The 19395-nt window shown below is 45.2% G+C and overlaps 1 protein-coding gene across 2 annotated transcripts; it reads right to left on the bottom strand.

Annotated features, from left to right (window-relative positions):
• Nucleotides 1-806: 806 nt before the first annotated feature.
• Nucleotides 807-18858, bottom strand: AQP11 (aquaporin 11). Of its 2 annotated transcripts, none has more exons than XM_081910142.1 (3): nucleotides 17684-18858; nucleotides 3689-3811; nucleotides 807-2759 (listed from the first exon to the last, which is right to left on the bottom strand). In XM_081910142.1, the coding sequence occupies exons 1-3, from the start codon at nucleotides 18273-18275 to the stop codon at nucleotides 2698-2700; spliced, it is 777 nt and encodes a 258-aa protein (XP_081766268.1). In that variant the 5' UTR covers nucleotides 18276-18858; the 3' UTR covers nucleotides 807-2697. The 2 variants fall into 2 exon arrangements, with proteins under 2 accessions (XP_081766268.1, XP_081766269.1); XM_081910143.1 differs by lacking the exon at nucleotides 17684-18858 and adding an exon at nucleotides 7091-8363.
• Between the last annotated feature and the right edge of the window lie 537 nt (nucleotides 18859-19395).

A 19395-nucleotide genomic window follows, 5' to 3' on the forward strand; every position in this document is an offset into this window, starting at 1 on the left:
CGTAATTTATACTTCTTGAATTGCGTGGCGTACAGTTCACACATATTGGACTCTATCCGAGTTATCCTATATGCAAATGTGAAGTTCCTCATACTGAATGACAGGCAGGCATGGGGAGGGGCAATTTTAATTCCCTAACACACTAGTATTCAATTGGAGGATCGAGATCCACTAGCAGCAGTTCTCAACCTGTGGCTCCCCAGATGTTGTTGGACTACAACTCCCATCATCCCTGAGCTCTGGCCTTGGTAGCTAGGGATGATGGGAGTTGTAGTTCAACAACATCTGGGGAGCCACAGGTTGAGAAACATCACAAGCTGATCCCAAGTGGGTAGCAACAGGAGCACCACCATCAGGCATATATATGGTAAAAGATTAAGAACTGGGTTCCCAAATGCATGTTTGGGTTAAAAGTGAAAAAGTGGGAAATACCTGCATGAGAATTTGAATGTCAGCACAGGGCTTTTGGTTATTAATGTCCTCTTGGTTTCTGACAGCTTACTTGCATTTCATATTGGCTCTGTCTCTCATGATTTGACACTGAGTTTCAAGAACTAGAACAGTTTCTTCATTTTTTTTAAAAAAAAGTTTCACTTCGCTATAATGATGGTTGAGCTTCTCAACTTCAGAGCAATCCTTTTTGAACTGCATAGAAAATGTTTCTTAGCTCTGTTTCTCCTGGAGCAGTAGTTAGAAATGCCTTCTAAATAAGATTCACTTTTGATTTGGAAACAAGGAAAATAGGATTATGAAGTTTGCTCTAAATTATGGAATTAAAGACTCAGAAAAACAAACATAGAGCAGGAGAAAGAATAAAAGGCTTTTCTTTTATTGTGAAGAAAATATACCCATTTCCTACAATTTCAAAAAGACGTCAACATTTTGTCCTTAAGTAGCAGCTACTTAATTAGGCTCCAGTTATTTTCCAGGCAGCATTTCCATGGTGCCCAAATTCCATTCAATACGGTTGTGTAACTCAGTTGAGTTCAGTGGACTGAGATTCAGGGTCACAGGTTCTGAGCCAACTAATGTAGGGCTTAGAACTGAAGACACTGAGATCTTTTGTGTTTCTTTTGCCATAGAGGCAACTTGGTACCTTATTTTCACAGTTTGTTTCTACAGCACAGCTGTTAAACAGTGTCAGTTTCACAAGTTATTGCAGAACAGGGAGGTTTAATACTTTACAGGAAAAACTGATAAATACCAAATCTGTAAAGGTTTGACACATGAACTCCGCCATTCTTCCTAAGGCTTCACCTTACATCATCGCAAAGCTTTTGTTTGAGATTAGAGATCAGCTAACAGCTCATTTCAACATATAAGTGGACCCTCCAGAATAACAGTCCCTCCCACCAAACATTGTTAGACTTAATTTTTTTAAAGGGTATTCCTCACAGCTGTCATTTCAGATGAGTGGGATTTTTAGAGCATGCTTCTGTGAGCTGAGAATAGGTCAGTACTGTAGTGTTTATTGACATAAGTCCTTCAAGATTCCTAAATGTGAGCACCGACTTAAGAACCGGATGGTGGGGAAAGGCTGTCATGGGTAAGGGGAAACATGGATCTTGATTGTAGGCAAAACAGCAGCATGCAGCAAAGGTTGGCTGCTGAAATGATTTTTTTAAAAACGTTGGATGTGAATTAATATAGCAGATTTGTGTTGCTAATCAAAAACCTAGTGTTTGCTACCTTCAGTTCTGTTCCAGAATTTTATGCAAATTCCTCATTAAAGGTTTTTATTGAAGCGCAAAATCCTGGCTACATTTGTGAAACCAATTAACTGATAAAATGTCTGAATGTCTTTTGTGATGCATAGCCACCTTCAGAGATGCACTACATTAATTTCCAAATAACTTCATTCTTAAAAAATGGAAATATAAAGAGATTACCAAGAGACGTAAACTTTCTGCCCTCGGCCTGCTTTCTGCGTTTTTGGTCCTTTCCTGCTGAGTCTGTGCCATTAATACAATTAATTCTGTTACCGTGGCACACGAGATGCCTTAAACGTACGGTGCTCTAAATGGCTTTTGTAAACGGGTATCAGTGAATGTTGGCTAGGGTTAGCATTGCTTGCTTCCTAACAGACATCTTAAAATTGTAGCAACTTAAATTATTTAACTGGCACATAGAGGAATTTCCCTGTTACAGATCCAGAACTACTTAACACGAGCCTTAGTAAAACATTTTGTACTGTGTCCACCTCTCCCTTTGCACACTTGCCTTGCCTTAATATTGAAAGTGTGTCAAGTTTTGGATACTGTTTTCCCCCTCCTTCCCTTAAAGTGCACTTCTGTGGCAGTAGATGCAGGCTTGAATTGGAATGGAGGCTGGATAATAAAAGGTGCAGGGTAAGTCACTTGAGGCAGGTTCAAGTGAGGTGAATTTTTGTAAAAGAAGCTTGCCTAAATTACACAAGTAGAAGTGAAGCAGGCATCCAGTTACCAGAAGTGTCCTCTATTTTTCTTAACTATTTTGATGCAGAAGACATTTTTTAAAAACAACATTACGTTAACAAATTCTTCCAGTTTTGAAATACATGGCTCTGCTTTTGACAATTCAGATAAATAATGTGCTGTAGAGTCCTGTAATGATACTCCCCAAAGAATCACGTGAAAGTTGCCAAAGTGATTCTAATGTCCAGTCTCTTCACATGCATTTTTAACAGAATCTTTTGAACATCACCTTGCTTTACCATTTTTACCGTTGTCGGTGTAGCAAAGGAAGGATTTCATCCCACACCAAAAACACCAACACGGACCCTGAAATGATGAAAACATAAACATGCTTTAAGGTAGTGTCTGAAAACTGCATAAGGGAAGAGGGCAAACTGGAAAGCATGCAGTGGAGAGTGGTGTCAGGCTATCAACCTTCCTCTTTTGTGTAAAAATATATTATTGAACCTCAGAAGTGTCTGTGCATACGGCCATGACGACAATAGCCTTTCTGGAAGTAGAATGTTGCTGGCATTTTGGAGCACTTGCATAACAGTTTGAAGGGTGTGTTGGAAATAGCTGGTGGTTATGTTTAATTTTTTACATGAACTCACATGCTGGAAACCAAGCTAATCTATTCACATATGTCTGCCCATGAGGGGGAATTGTGTAATGTTTAAATAGTCTTATGTGAACACAGTTTACCACTTATGTACACAATGCACAACTGTCTTGGCAACAACAGAGCTGATTAAATTGCTCATCACACACTTAAAAGGCAAACGCCACTGTGCCCTAATTTAAAAGATGGTAGCCCCAAACAATACATATGGCCAACTATTTCTAAGGGCTCCCGGGGAAGAGTAGGATCATTGACCAGCCTTTCTCTAACACCAAACATGCTGTTAATCATTTATTAACAACAGATCACTGATGTGCCTATAGGACTTCCTCAAGCAAGGGTTGGGAAGCTGTTTTTGCAGGCAGCAGACAGAAAAAGTATAAGAGGCTGCCATACTTAACCAAAGCTGTATTCTAGTGAAGGCCATATCAGGCATAGGGCAAACTCAGCCCTCCAGATGTTTTGGGACTACAACTCCCATGATCCCTAGCTAACAGGACCAGTGGTCAGGGATGATGGGAATTGTAGTCCGAAAAACATCTGGAGGGCTGAGTTTGAATATGCCTGCTCTATTTCCCTAGTTAGGAGTTCTAGTTCATCCTAATAAAATAAAATAAAATATAAAGATACTTACCTATGCACGGTGCAACCCAGTATACCAATAAATAATCCCAAAATTTATCAGGCTCAGCGAAACAACTTATGTGCAACGAAAAAGCCAGAGCTGGGTTAAATATGGCTCCTGTGAGATGTCCTCCTGTGAAAGAAAAAGCAGAAAGTTATTTCCTTCCTGTAAAGATTTGTTTCCTGTAACTTTTAGTGTCTAGTGTTAGAATTGACAGTAAGGGATATCTTTCTACTCATAACGTCAGATAGAATTAAATTCCTGATAGTGTGATCAGCTACTGTTAATAGTACTAATATTCATCATTACTCAATATCTGGTCCAAACAATCATTTATTCTAGCCCAGTATTATGGTGTCTCTCCAGCCTTGTTTATCTTAACTGGATGAACTGTGAGTTGAACCTAGGACCTTCCATGGATGGTAGAAGTATTTCAATGTTCAGTGGCCTAAACTAAACTGATGCTGCAAAACCAGATCAGTATCTCAAGATCAGGACAATAGTTCTTGCATACATTAGCTACCATGAGGTTTCTGAACCATCTGAAAGAAGCAGAGCCTCTGAAATTCCAAAGGTTGGCTTTTTGTTTTGCTAACAATATCCTCAGTAACGTTTGCTTTTTTTTTTTTTTACTTCTGAACTTTGTGTCGGGAAGGTTAATAATAAATGAGAATACTTCCATGCTGTACAAATCCTCTCATTAACCCTTAGATAGTATCTGTGTGAGATATGGAGTTGCTTAACCTGTACAGTGGTACCTCGGGTTAAGAACTTCATTCATTCTGGAGGTCTGTTCTTAACCTGAAACTGTTCTTAACCTAAAGCACCTACTTTAGCTAATGGGGCCTCCTGCTGCTGCTGTGCCGCCGCTGCACAATTTCTGTTCTCAGCCAGTATGGTGTAGTGGTTAAGAGCGGTAGTCTTGTAATCTGGTGAACCGGGTTCGCTTCCCCGCTCCTCCACATGCAGCTGCTGGGTGACCTTGGGCCAGTCACACTTCTTTCAAGTCTCTCAGCCCCACTCACCTCACAGAGTGTTTGTTGTGGGGGAGGAAGGGAAAGGAGAATGTTAGCCGCTTTGAGATTCCTTAAAGGGAGTGAAAGGCGGGATATCAAATCCAAACTCTTCTTCTTCTTCTTCCTGAAGCAAAGTTCTTAACTCGAGGTAATATTTCTGGGTTAGCGGAGTTCTGTAACTTGAAGCGTATGTAACATGACGCGTATGTAGCCCGAGGTACCACTGTATTATAAATGGGAAATTGACCTTAGAAACTAACTTAATAAGGGCCACTCAGTGAATATGGATGGGATTTGACCTATGGTTTCCTAGGTCCAAAGCCAACACTCCAAAGAATGAAGCTAGACAGTTAACTGGTCCAAATTTTGTTTTAGTTGGGAATGCCTAAGGCAAACCTCTATTGCTCAGACTCAGCTTTAACCCACTCCATGCTGCTAATATACATGCATGCAGCATGAGACTGATATACTGGCCTTTCTCGCAAAACTGTTGCAAGAGCTACTGAGATAATGGATGTTAAACACTTGTAAGTGCTCAGTAGGAAAATTTCAAAGCCGGTAATGAAACTAGAATATTGCGCTCTCATGATATTGGCCCCAATCCAGGGAAGATCTGGAGTCATTTTTGTTATATAAAATCTGTAGCCACCTTTATTTCTGATCTCTAGTACATCACAAAAATGTTTTCAGCTGCTCCTGAGTCAGCTGTGTAGTGCATAGATCATTACTTCTATCATTTTGCCATATTCATTGCATAACAGAGAGCAAAAGGCTCTAGCAAACTGAATGATTCAGCAAAAGTGGCTGCCAGAAAGAAAACAGCTTTGTGTCTGTTGTGAGAGATGACAGTCTTCAATTAATGCTTTGTCACATTAAAATGCATGTGCTGCACAGAGCAGTGGCAGTCTCCCAGGGTATAAATAAGGAGTTTGGATCAATTCCTTGAGAATGTCACTGTAATTTGTATTGTTCTTGGGTCTTTCACAGGACCATGCACCTGCATGTGTTGCTGATGTGTTTTGCCTCTGCTGTTTTTGTATGCCTGTTTCCCGAAAGGCTTGGGTCAGGACCCCAACGTACAATTCAGACTGTAAGGTTACTGCCAGTCAGTCTATTCAGTATACAATGCTGGACTAGATGAAACAAATTGTACTCCAATACTATAAACTATTCTTAATGAAATGTTGTATTTATAAATAAAATTGGAATCTTGGTGAAATAGATTCAATTTAGATTCCCATTAAATTAACTTTAATGGGAAAGTCTCAACCAAAACCAAAACTACATTCTCCTGTTAAGGAAGAGGTTGCTAGCAAATAACAGAACCTGAAACCAAATAATAATGCTTCGTGCAAATAAATAATAGCATGAAAGCAAGGAGCAAAATGTACAGTTACCTTGGAAGCATTACAGTCATAGGCTAAACTCCATTCTCTCCTGAGGTAAGAGATCTCTGTCCTTATTTTAGGGGAAATGTGCAAACACACAGGAAGCAATGCAGCGAAACACCTGGCCTCTCGGCATACGACTGTCCACTTGAATAAAATATGTGGGGCATACCTGCCCCACATAATCAATCACATGATACAGCACAACACACACCATTTGAATGGCAATGCCCATCAACTTTGGGAGGCCCATCCCCCTCAAATATTTTAGGGGGGGGGGCAAGAGTCATTGGCCCCTAGGAATTGGCTCTTGTGACTCTAGTTAGTAGCCCTTCAGTCTTTCAAGTGAACACTGTAGATTTTGAAGTACATTCCTAGCAACACTGGATTCATATGAAAGATAAAAGTCTACATGCACACTGTATCTTTAAAACACATTTGAAGCACATTTCTCTTCCAAAGAACTGTGGGCACTGTAGTTTAAGGGCTGCTGGGAGTTGTAACTCTGAAGGGTAAAACTACAGTGCTCAGAATTCTTCAAGAATGTGCTTTAAACATATTAAATGACAGTATTAGTAATGGCAGGCAAACTGACCAGAAAGACAGCTTGTGCACCACTACTGAACCTTCCATGCACTGTTCAGGAAAGTCCTATATGTGTTTTGCATCATAAGCTCAGTTCACACTTAGCACCCATGAAGCCCAGCAGGCTTAACTAGCACCCTGGTATATAGTAAGAATGCATTCCAAGAATACCCTTCTGGTTCTATGCAATGTGCAGACATTCTGTGGTTCAATTTAGACAACATTCCCACAAGGGAGACAAAAGTTTTTAAATTAGAAATGGAATGACTTTAGGTGGGCATAAAGCCTTAGTAGAGATTATTAGAGGCAATAAAGTCTAATGTAGATAAGCAGTATAAAACCAATTGTGTAAGGCAATACTTAACATTCACAGTCTATTTACAGCCTGAGATAATAACAAAAGAGGGAAGAGGATAACAAACCTTCATATACCATAATGGTAATCAGCATGGCGATTAGATGGACCTTTGTGTTGGGATTCATTGATTCAAAAGTCTGTAAGGTCAGATGCAGCAATAAAGAGAATAGGAGTTCTAGGACAAAAGCTTTTGCTAAGGTAGTTTGAATTGGGGTACTACAATTCTCCGCTGCTGTCTTTAAGTGCACTGATGTCATCCCCAACATCCAGATTAATTTGATGTAAAGATGAGCCAATACTGCTCCAGTGAACTGAGCTGAAGTCTGTAGCCACCAAGTCTTGGCCGTGATCCTGCCCTTGCAGAAAAGTTGAAAGCTGCTGGAGGGGTTGTTGATGCTGCCAGGCAAAGTCAAACCATGAAGAGCAGTGATCATGTAAGTGAGGGCAAGTGCCACATGAGGTTTGGGTGGCAAATCAGCCAGTAAACAAATCTCATGGGTACAGGCACAGATCTGGAAGATGCCGGTTAACTCAAGGAAGAAGCAGAGGATATTTGACTTATGAGACTTCCTGACCAGTCGCCTGCAACCAGCCGTGACCATCATTGTAACTGCCATCACAAACAGTGAGATGCAGGCTTCACTGACATCCATGATAAAAAGATCTGAAGTTCCTGCAGCAGAAATCAATAAAGTCACTTCTCCCTGTTCTGTTCCACCTCCTTAGGGACAACCACAGCTTTCTGTCCTACTCAACTCTCCTCACTTCAACTCCCTTTTGCGCTCTGAGGACTTGACAGTGCCTCCTGCCTCCTCAGCCCTGTTGGGGTTTCAATTCCCCTGCAGATATCCATAAAATGTCAGCAGATACCATTGCTCCACTTTGCCTGTCCCCACAGCAGGGTCAACTTTCTCCTAGCCCTGCCAAGATTTCTCCATTGACTGCCCAGTCTTGCTGTTGCCAACCCAATTCTTCCGCCACCATCGCTGGTTTCATTCCCAGTGCTTAATTTTCCCACTCTCTCTGACTCTAGGCAAAAATCGTTGTGATTCCAAGTTTGATTGCAGGGGTAGGGGCGAATTTGGCTCCTTCTCCTGCTTTGCTGGCGTCCTAAATGGGCAGGGACGGGCCCCACAGCTCCTTCAATGCTGATAACAGATTCTAAATCACATCCCTTCTCTATGAATCTCAGAGCTCCCCGCTCTATTTCCCCCAATTCTTCTCTTTTGTGGTCATGATCCCGAGGCAACTGAACTGGTCCAAGGGCACGTTAGTCCCATGCCACTTCTCCGTTGCACCTCCGCTCAGCTTTTTCCCAGCCCGCTGCCGGAGGGCTGCGTTCTCGCCGCAGCTGGGGCGACAGATGGAGCACCGCCGACGCCGCTCCGCAGTCAGCACCAGCCGAGTGAAACAGCAGCTTCCAGCTTTGCAAGAGCAGCAGCAGCAGCAACCGCTGCTGAGAAGGCCGGATTGTGTCTGCAAAGCGGCTCGCTCGAAGCCTAGCCGCCGCCTCCTGGCGGGATGGGCAGGGTCAGGCCAGGCGTGCGTGAGACTCTGGTCCCCTATAGGGTCGCGGGAAGGCTGGGGGAGGAGGTGGGCCCGTCTCCCCGAGAAGGAGGGGCAACAGGTGGCCTTCCTCATATAGGGACGACGCGTCGCGGAATCCTCCGGGCGGAGGAGCCGGGCTGGGCTTCCTCTGACCTCTCGGGGTGAACACCTTGTGCGATCTAATACAATTAACCTGCATAGGCTAACACAGAAAGAAGCAAGGCCGACTAGAAGCTTAGTTTAGTGCATAAATCCCAGAGGGGAAGCCTTGTTAGTCTGTTGCAGCAGAAACACGAGAGTGTATTGCGCTTGTTTTAGAAAGCCACTTCTGGCCTGCCCAGGAGGTGGGGTTGCGGGCTTCACGCCCACCCCACATGAGCGGGGGCTGGTCCCAGCCCCCGCGACAGCAGGGGAATCCCGGCCGGGCCAGCCCCCCCCCCCCAGGCATTCAGCTGGCTGTTTGGGGGGGCGTGGTTTGCCCTCTTTAGAGCAGGCATGGAGGGCGCTCGCCCTCACGTTTGTTTCCCGCATATCAGCTGTTCCTGCTTGTAGGAGATCTTATCTGGGATGCTTAGAGCATTCCTGCCTTGCTTCTTTGTTGCCTTTGTTCTTGAGCTGCAGGGCACCTCGTGGAATATGCTGTAGCTTCACAGAAAAAGCTCCCTTTCTTTTACAGGGAATTTCCAGCATTCGCTGCTGGTGTTGCTTGATTTCTAAACTGCTTGATTTTCAGGAGTTGTTATCTCTAGTTTTGTGGGGCTTTCCTCCTTCTGGGGGTTTCCCCCTTTGCGCTCCATTCCAGGTGCTGCAGTTTAACACTGGAGCTGTAATTGAGCTAAAATCACTGTGTGTGGGTGTTTGTGTGCTTTCCTTCCAGCATCTCTTTCACGTCTACAGTTTTACAGTGAGCTCTGTGTGTTTCGGTGCAAGTTCCCTGCCCTCAGGAGCTTGCTGCTGCATGCCCCCTGCAGAGGAATTTATTCAGCTTTGTGGAGCTTTTTCTGGTGATCCGTTGCCTGCCCTCGACTGCTGACTGCCTGTTCCGCAAGGAGCTCAAGGAAGAACGTTTGGCTCCTCTTTGTTATTTCCACGGAGGACGCAGCGCACCCATCCAATCAGGTTTTGCTGGTGGGGCTTCAGGTTTTAGCTAGGGGTTTGTGCAGGGGAGCGAGGTGCAATTAGGCTGAACTGCAGCTGCGGGAGGAGAGCGGGCCACGTTTTGTGCCGGTTGTGTTTCATTTTACTGCCAGGGTGAGGGGCAGAATTTCTGGTTAAATAATCATTTCAGCAGCATTCTTGAGGGGGTGAGTTCTACAGGCTGTTTTATTTTCGCGCGGAAGTTTAGACTTGAAAAGCGTCGGAAGCAGCTGCGCCGTTGCTGGGTAACCAGCGCGCCCCAGCCGCCATTTTATCCGCCCACGTGGCCTTCTGGGCGGCCGCCATTTTACTATAGGCATTCCACGTGGGAAGTGATTTTACAAACCCTCCCTTTCTCTTATGGTTTCAAGATCCTCGTTTCATTACCCCCTAACTCAGGGAAACCCCCCCCAAAACCAGTTTGGGAAATGCCAGCTATTGCAAAAAAGAAATTAAAAGAAATTTCTGGCTGGGAGGGTGGCCGGGGTCCCTTCAGGGAGCCACCTATAGCGGGTTTACTCATTTCACCTTTAGGCATTGTTCCCCCATAGACTCCAGGAGAGTATCCTATGATCCACAACCTCCCCTACCCTAGAGGTGGCTCAGTCAATGATGCAACACCACAGAAGCCTTATTCTGTGAAATATACCTCCTTTGATCAGGCTATAAAGCGTATGCGCAGGTTCAGCAGGGGCGTGCTCTTGGCTAATTGCGACTTTGAGTTGACTTTCCGTCTCCTGCCAATTCACCCTGAGGAATTTCTATGGCAAGGTTTTTAGATTTGAGGGGGCTTATTCCATAGACAAATCTATGCCGATAGGGTGCTCAGTAGCTTGTGCACTTTGAGTCATTTAGTGCAATTCTGGACTGGGCTCTTCGCTTTAGAACTGGTTCTGAAGGGGTGACCCATTACCTCGATAACTCTTCTCCCCCATCATTAGTAATAGCCCTGATTGCGCTTCTACTTTAGAGGCTTTCACCTGAGGAGCTTGGGGTACCTTTGGTGGCGGACAAAACGGAGGGTCCAGTTTTGACCATAACCTATTTTGGGTATTGAATTGGACACAATTGCACAGACATCCCACCTACCAAGGGAGAGGCTAGTAGCACTTAAAAATTAATCCTGCAACTTCTTCCCCTCAAGAAGGTCACCCTTGGCCAGCGTAAAATCACGCTTCGGTCACCTCAACGTTGCATGCTGGGTAGTGTCCCCTGGCCGCCCCTTTTGCGGGTGATTAGCTAAGCTGTCAGCGGGACTGCGCGCTCCGCAACACTGAGTGCGCCTCTCTAAAGTGGTCAAGTCGGACCTGAAGGTTAGTGCATGGAAAAGTACAATGGCATTTGCGGGCTGAAGAGTTCAGGAATCACCAGGTATGCTTCTGGACCGACAATCAAATGGTTGGCAGTGTCCTGTCTAAACAATTTTCGCACTCTCCTAGAGTGGCAAATCTGTCCCAGACCTTTGTCCTTTTGTGCTTAGAATTAAACATCTATTTCTCTACCAAATTTACCCTGGGGTTATCAAGGGCATCACGGATGCACAGGCGCAGCAAATTGCCACAGCCATTCCGGGAGCATCTTTGGAGCCTTGGGAACGTGATGTCCTGAAGGGAGTATTAGCTTCAGGAGCCCCACCCATGCTTAGATCTTATAAAAAGGCTTGGGTGGACTTTATGGAGTCAAAGGCAAATTTATAAAATAATAATTATAATAGTAAAAACAAACAAAACAAGCAAACAAACAAAAAACTAGGCTTGACACACCTCAAGGCAAATTAAAAAATCCTAGGCTTGACACACCTCCTACCAAGGCTAAAGCTCTGCAATACTTGGTACATTGGAGGGTGCTGGGTCGTGCAGCAAAGACTCTTAAACATCCAGTAGGCCGCAATCTCCTTTTCTGTAAGGTTGTTTAATCCAGAGACCCTGGTGTGGCCTTCTTAGTGCGAAGGGCACTGTAGGGCTGGCGCAGGCTGCAGCCTGCAGCCTCCTAAAAGTGATGGTAGAAGGCCCTTAACTTATGACATTCTATGCCAATTCTTAAAAAGTCCGAGGACAAGGCCCAGTTATTTACAGCTGCATACTCCATTGCCTTTGGCGCTATGCGAAGTGGTTTGTAAGGGCCAATCAGATTCCGCTGCCCGAGGTAGTTTGAGAGACCTGACCTTGTTCAGATCCAATTTAGTCCTGCTTGTCCAATGTTCCAAAACCGATCAGCAGTAAAGGACACTAAACAATTCATGTACGTGAGACCAATCGTCTCAGGTCCATTCCTCAAACATTGGGATGGCTCCGGCCTTGCACGGCATCAGTCCATGCGCGTTATGCGAGGGGCGATTGCTGCCTGCGGTTTACCCTCAGCTGAATTCGCGGTTAACTCCTTTAGGACTGGGGCCGCCACCACAGCAGTGCATTTGGGACTCTCATCTGAAAGGATGAAGGACTTGGGGGCAGTGGAAGTCTGACGCATTAAGGGAAGTCTGATGCATATAAAGGATATATTCGTAAGTCCTTGTGATTGCTCATAGTATACTTGACCTGGCTTTGTTACCACCTTTTGCTTTCAGGTGACGTTGTGATGCATATTTGGAGTATAGGCCCTGCACCGTCCACTGGGATAGAAACTATGCCATTAACGGGGACCTAGGGTGCAGGAGCTATGAGGGCGCGCATCTGGATAATCGGGCACAGCATGGTGAATTGGGCCAGGGTCCGCGCCATCAATTCCGGTCTTGGATCTCTTGAAGGGGAATGCGCTGGGCCGAAATGTTGCCCGCTATTAGGGCCAGAGCGACAGCGGAGGGCCCCCCAGATGTTTGGTTATCCAATTAGGCGAAAAGAGTTAGCTTATAGAAAGGCAGTCAACTTGATGTGGCACATCTTTAGTGACTTTGAGGAACTTAAGGCCTCTTACCCAAACGTCACTATTTTATTTGGGCCTCGTGGATGGAGAGGCAGGTTTGGAGAGATTGCAGGTGCCCGATAGCCATAAATGGGGCGGTGGTGCGTAGAGTGGCAGCCCTGGGTGGGAGTGTCATTGACCACCCGGGCATATGTGTCAACGGTGAGGCCCTCTACCGGTTTGATGGCGTGCATCTTTCGGATGCGGGAAATGATATTTGGCTGATGGATATGGCAAAGGGGATAAGAGATTGGTTTCAGGCATGAGAGTATTGGCGGCGAGCGATTGCTCGTGTGGCGGTAGGCATTGGTAAGAAGGGGTTAAGAGGATGTGTGTGTGTGGGAGGAACGCCATCACCTCCCCGCAGCGAGCGAAGGATGGTCCGTTAAAGGACTCCGGGGGGCGTGGCCCTGTCCGAAGCCTATGGAGGTGTGGGCCAAAGGCACGCCCCAGAGCGGTGACCTGGGGGGAGCTCCTAGTCGACGTGCCTTGGCAGGAGACTCCCCCGATATAGTGTTAACCCTTCCCCGTGTCTCCAGCAAATGGGCTGGAGCCGGATAGTCGTTAGGACCAATGCCTAAGCCAATGCCTCTCATTCCTGAATTCAATAAAGTTGTGGCCTAATTCGCCCAATTAACTTTAAATTTGGTGTCTCGTGTCTTTATTTATCCTGGCGGGGGGCGGGAACTCGCCACGCAAACATCGGAAATGCGCCGCAGAGGATCAGGCGTTAAAATCCCATCTCTTATTTTCCTTTCCTGCTCCTCCTTACTTCAGAACAGCACTGCCCTATAAATCCTAGAATATGTCCCTTTTTCAGATAGCAAAACGAAATTTCTTTATATTATGTTTCCTTTTATCCAGATATTACATATGACAAGGCTGGATGACATCAGAGGTGTTCTATGATCTGAGCAAACGCTCAGGGCTAGTTTTGCACTCCTGGGCATAGTGCCAGGGCTGGTTCTTTGCCCTGGTTGGGCCACAGAGTGGTAGCACTCACATTCTTCCTCTGCTACCTGGTTGCTGGATATGCTTCAGCCGTGGCACTTTGGAATGGGAGGTTTAATAATAATACCCAGAGGTCTCAGCACAGTTCACATAACAAAATCAAAATATAAAACTACAAAATATATAATCAAAATAAAAACAGCAACTCAATAACACCCCCCCCAAGAAAACCCACATTTTAAAAGGGTATAGGATGCCAATCAGGTCAACCAAAGGCCAAGTTAAAAAGGAATGTTTTTGCCTGGCACCCAAAGGTGTAGAATGAAGGCGCCAGGTGAACTTTCTTGAGGAGAACTTTCTTGAGGAAGCCACTGCAAAGAAGGCCCGTTCTCATGTTGCCACCCTCTGCACCTCTCGAGAAGGAGGCACATAAAGAAGGGCCTCAGAAGATTATCTCGGGGTCCGGGGAGGTTCATATTAAAAGAGGCAGTCCTTGAGGTATTGTGGTCCTGAGCCTTTTAAGGCTTTATAGGTCAAAACCAGCACTTAAAATTGGGCCCAGAAACTAATTGGTAGCCAGTGCAGATCATGCCTGGCTCCTATCCATGGTGGTCAGTGACCACTGGTCACCTGCCATCTTACTGGGAACCAGGCATGGGCATAGCCAGAATTTATTTTAGGGGGGCAAGCTTTTTTTGGGGGGGCAGAACTGAGTTATCTGCAACACAATTGGTCACTTAGTTAAGTATTTTTATTTATTTACTTGATTGATTGGGGGAGCAGCTGCCTCCCCATAGCTACGCCCATGGAGCCTGGGCATGGCATTTTGGATAACTTAAATTGGTGGGCAGCCACTGCAGATGGAAACAACATACCCACCAACAGCAGAGGGTCAACTGCAAAGCAGGCAAAACATTTGTTACCATCTTCTTGCTTTGTTGCTCCTCTCCCCTAGAGGGAGAGGGGAGATGCTGGACCATCCCTGGGGGACAATGGACCCACTCACCATGAATTTGTAACAGCTGGAGGTTAAATCGGGCGGGGAATGTTGCTTCAATGTGAATGCTTTTTGGAGAAGGGGGAGGTTAATATTTTATTTATTTGCTAATCAGTGGGTTAGAGTATTGTTTTATTATTTGAGTATTGGTAATGTTGTTCACCTCTATGCGGCTGGTGGTCCCGTCCCCCCCAGATATTATATGAAGTACTAAGGTATTATATGATCCCCACCCCTGGTTTTCCCCTATGTTCTTATGTACTGCATATCTTTTTTATGCTGTAAGGTGCTTGGAGACCACTTTCGGGTGACAAGTGACTAATGAGTCTAGTAAATGAAAATAAATGAAATGAAATTGCACTTGGCTCCCATTAAAAAGTGGCACCACTGAAAAGCATTGGATGCCTGGCAGAAAAGGTGGTGAATGGCAGTGTGGTTGGTTCAGGACAGTGAGAGACCCTTCCGAGTCCCTGGGACACTCGACCAGTGCCTGAACTGGCTGGCTGCTGGCATAGGGCTTCATCCCATTGAGTTAAAAGGAGCTTACTCCCCATTAAGCAGGTACAGTATAAGATTGTGGCCTCAGTCCCTAATAAATCAACCAGCTTTGTAGTTCCTTCCCCGCCCCAGTAAAATTAATAATAATTGTAACGTAAGTTATTTCATACCATTTCTGACCTTTTGAGATTCACCCATTTCACCATTTACAGGATTTTCCATCAAAGTGACAGAGACTTCACATTTTCATGATACATTTTTGATGACATGAGAGGTCTCCACCATGAATGGGTATTCAATTCATATATCATGAAAAAGATAAAGGTAAAGGACCCCTGACAGTTAAGTCCAGTCGCGGACGACTCTGGGGTTGCGGTGCTCATCTTGCTTTACTGGCCAAGGGAGCCGGCGTTTGTCCGCAGACAGTTTTTCTGGGTCATGTGGCCAGTATGACTAAGGCACTTATGAAACCAGAGCAGTGCACAGAAACATCGTTTACCTTCCCATCGTTTACTTCTACTTGCACTTTTTTTTGGCGTGCTTTTGAACTGCTAGGTTGGCGGGAGCTGGGACCAAGCAATGTGAGCTCACCCCATCGCGAGGATTCGAACCGCCGACCTTCTGATCGACAAGACCAAGAGGCTCAGTGGTTTAGATCACATACGAACTAGCTATCACATAATCAAAGATATCAACTATTCCCTTAATTATAGTGGCTAGGAGAAATGTCTCAGTGACAATATTTTTTCTGAACATGTTACAGTCATACCTTGGGTTGCGAACATGATCCTTGCGGGAGGCATGTTCGCAATCCGCAGTACTGCGTCTGTACATGTGCATGACGCGATTTGGCGCTTCTGTGCACGCACAAAGCGCGATTTAGGGCTTCTGCGCATGTGCAAGTGCTGAAACCCGGAAGTAACCCGTTCCAGTACTTCCGGGTTTGGCGCAGTCCGTAACCCGAAAACGCGCTACCCACAGTGTTTGCAACCTGAGGTATGACTGTAATGATTGCCCAGTTCGTTCATTAAATTGTGTCATGATCTTGAAGACAATTAGGTTTATTTACACCAACAGAAAATAGGTTGTATGAATTGGTCCGTTCATTTAAACTAAAAACAGTAACAGTATGTTTCTATCAGCCTTCTGACCTGTTAAAAGAAATTAGATTCTTCAAGAACCATGATACTGTAAAAACATTTTTAGCTCTTGCTGCCAAAGTTGCAAAAAGTTACAATATGTCAGTTTTTTCAACATTCAAAATGTATTTCAAAAGCTAAATGAAGCCAAGCCACTTTGAGAGTGTGCGGGGTTTCCCATCCCTATACTGTATATGATTTTCCATGCCTAGCTAGATTCATTCTGCTTTGGCAATCCCACTATCTATGACACTTTCCCAGAGACATGTGCAAACCACTATGGAAACAGGAGAACATGGAAAGACATGTAGGAGAGAGCCACTCAAATTCTCATGAGGCTGCCGGAACAGCTCCCCTATGATAAAAGGTTGCAACATTTGGGTCTTTTTAGTTTAGAAAAAAAGGACTAAATGGTCCCTTGATAAGATTATACATGGCATGGAGAAAGTAGATAGAAAAAGTGTTTCTCATGCTCTCATAATGCTAGAACTCAGGAACATCCAACCAAGTTGAATGCTGGAAGATTCAGGAGAAAGGAATACTTCTTCGTACAGCACAAACTATGAAATTCACTACCATAAGATGTAGTGCTGGGTCGGTAACTTTAAAGTGGGATTCAGTTTTATCAGATGACCACAGGTTCCAATATTATGAGAGGGAGAAAAGCATCTCTGTCCACCTTTTCCACACCTTGCATCATTATTTACATGTCTATCATGTCTGCACTTAGTTGCCTCCCCCAGAGCCCTAAATGTTGTAACTTTTCTCCATAGGCCAATTGCTTCAACCCCATGATCATGTGAGCATATCGAGGTGAACAACAAACACACAACAGAGTGGCTGTATGGGACTAGGGTTGGACTAGATGACCCTTGGTCCCTTCCAACTCTAAGATTCTATGACTCGAGGAAGCAGGGACAGAGACAATAAGCAGGGGACATGTGAAAGAAGATTGGGGTACCACTTGCCGCAGGCCATCTTTTTATTGTGATTGTTCAGACATATTCCCACCTTGACAACTCATTTGTTGGTAAGTGGCCAAAGTATTGGAGTCTCAGCTTCAGGATCTGTCCTTCCAGTGAGCACTCAGGGCTGATTTCTTCCAAACCTCACCATTCTTAAGGAAATCAGCCCTGAGTGCTCACTGGAAGGACAGATCCTGAAGCTGAGGCTCCAATACTTTGGCCACCTCATGAGAATAGAAGACTCCCTAGAAAAGACCCTGATGTTGGGAAAGGTGAAGGGCACAAGGAGAAGGGGATGACAGAGGACGAGATGGTTGGACAGTGTCCTCGAAGCTACCAGCATGAGTTTGACCAAACTGCGGGAGGCAGTGGAAGACAGGAGTGCCTGGCGTGCTCTGGTCCATGGGGTCACGAAGAGTTGGACATGACTAAATGACTAAACATTAACAACACTGTATATGTTTCACACATATAACCTTGGCAGCCGTTTTTGCAGACAAGAGACAGAAGGGGCAACAGACCTGCATACACCAGCGAGGTGATGGCGAGGGAAAGCACATTAGCTCTGACACGGATCTCTTGCGATTGCGACTCCAGCACAGTAAACTGGAATGTGACGGAGGTTACAAGCTCTGTGCAAAGGGCCTTTAAAAAATATGTCTTGAGAGGATTGCCACATTCCTGGGGATGAGGGAATAAATTGCTGATCCCTACAAACCAGACAGCGTTTTGGTACAGTTTGGCTAGAAAGGCCCCAATGAACTGGGCCACAATCTTCAGCCCGCCTTGCTTCATTGAGATGCCCTTCTGCAAGATGTCTAGCAGGATGCAGGTGGGATTGCTTACGCTCTCACTTAAGGTCAAGAGGAAATGCATAGTGAGGAAAGAATAAAGGTGGCCAAGATAAAGCTGGGCATGGTTCTCCATCTGAGCCAGAGGATGCAGCATACCAAAGCAAGCGCACAGCTGGAAAGTGGCCAACATCTCCAGCAGGAAGAGCTGCAGCTCCAGATGGCTCACAAGGTTGCGAGTCACTGCCCTGACCTCAGTTGCCAGCAACAAGGTGCCACCTCCCATAATCAAAAACAGCATGGTGGTGTGGTCATTCTCCATGATGAAACACCACTGTCTCCAGGGAGTATCGTATATTCACTTAGGCCCTCTTTTAACGCTGGGCTTCTCTTGTGGCCAGATTCCCTCTTTATTATCCTTTGCTTCTCATGTAGTCATATTAGTCTCAGTTATCATGGGGGGTTTTACAGCTCTCTCCCTCTTGGCATGGCTTGGGTCAAATGGCCGATCCATCTGTATCTGTGGCTCTCTTTCATCAGGAGTCAAAGCACCTCCTGTTTTGTGCTGTTCTTGGTCATATGTGTCCGTAGCCAAACTTTTCCCTATGAACTCCACTCTTATAAAAGGACCACAGCTGCATCTTCATGTCATGTAACCCATAATCTGTGCTTGCCCTCTCATCACAGAAAACTACGTCCTATTCTAATAAACGGGTCACGGTTTTTATTCCCCTCTTGATATGGGGTTCAGAGTACTTCTTGTGTGGGGTGTGTGAGCAATGGCTCTCCGCTTTAATTCTTGCTTTATCTTCTGGATATTACCATCCAAACTTCTGTCCAGGGCCCCTCTTCCTTTGGGGATGTGACCAGAAAATGAAGTATCCTTTCCCACAGGCTTTCTTTCTTTCTTTCTTTCTTTCTTTCTTTCTTTCTTTCTTTCTTTCTTTCTTTCTTTCTTTCCTTCTTTCCTTCCTTCCTTCCTTCCTTCCTTCCTTCCTTCCTTCCTTCCTTCCTCTCTCTCTCTCTCTCTCTCTCTCTCTCTCTTTTCCTTCCTTCCTTCCTTCCTTCCTTCCTTCCTTCCTTCCTTCCTTCCTTCCTTCCTTCCTTCCTTCTTTTTGTGCGTCCCTTCTTATTTTCAGGAGGGCTCAGCAAATTATTCTATTGCAACCCACCCACATCCCTTTGTGTCAACAAGTCACTTCTTAAGCAGAGTTAAGCATCCCTCTCTCCTTCTCTTGATGGGATAAGCAGGTTGGTTAATTTCTTCTCATTGTCAGTAAAACAAAAAAAAAGCTGCTTTTGTGTTAGGAAGGGGTCAAAAGCACCCCTGGTATTTTGAAGGGGGACCTAAAGCACCCCTTTTCTATCAGAAGTCGACCCCCAACTTCCTCAGGTCTCTACGAGGGTACCAAGCCCTGCTCGCCCCAAAATTCCTCCACGCA

Source organism: Podarcis melisellensis, assembly GCF_964234715.1.
Source record: "Podarcis melisellensis genome assembly, chromosome: 4".
Taxonomy (NCBI): Eukaryota; Metazoa; Chordata; class Lepidosauria; order Squamata; family Lacertidae; genus Podarcis; species Podarcis melisellensis.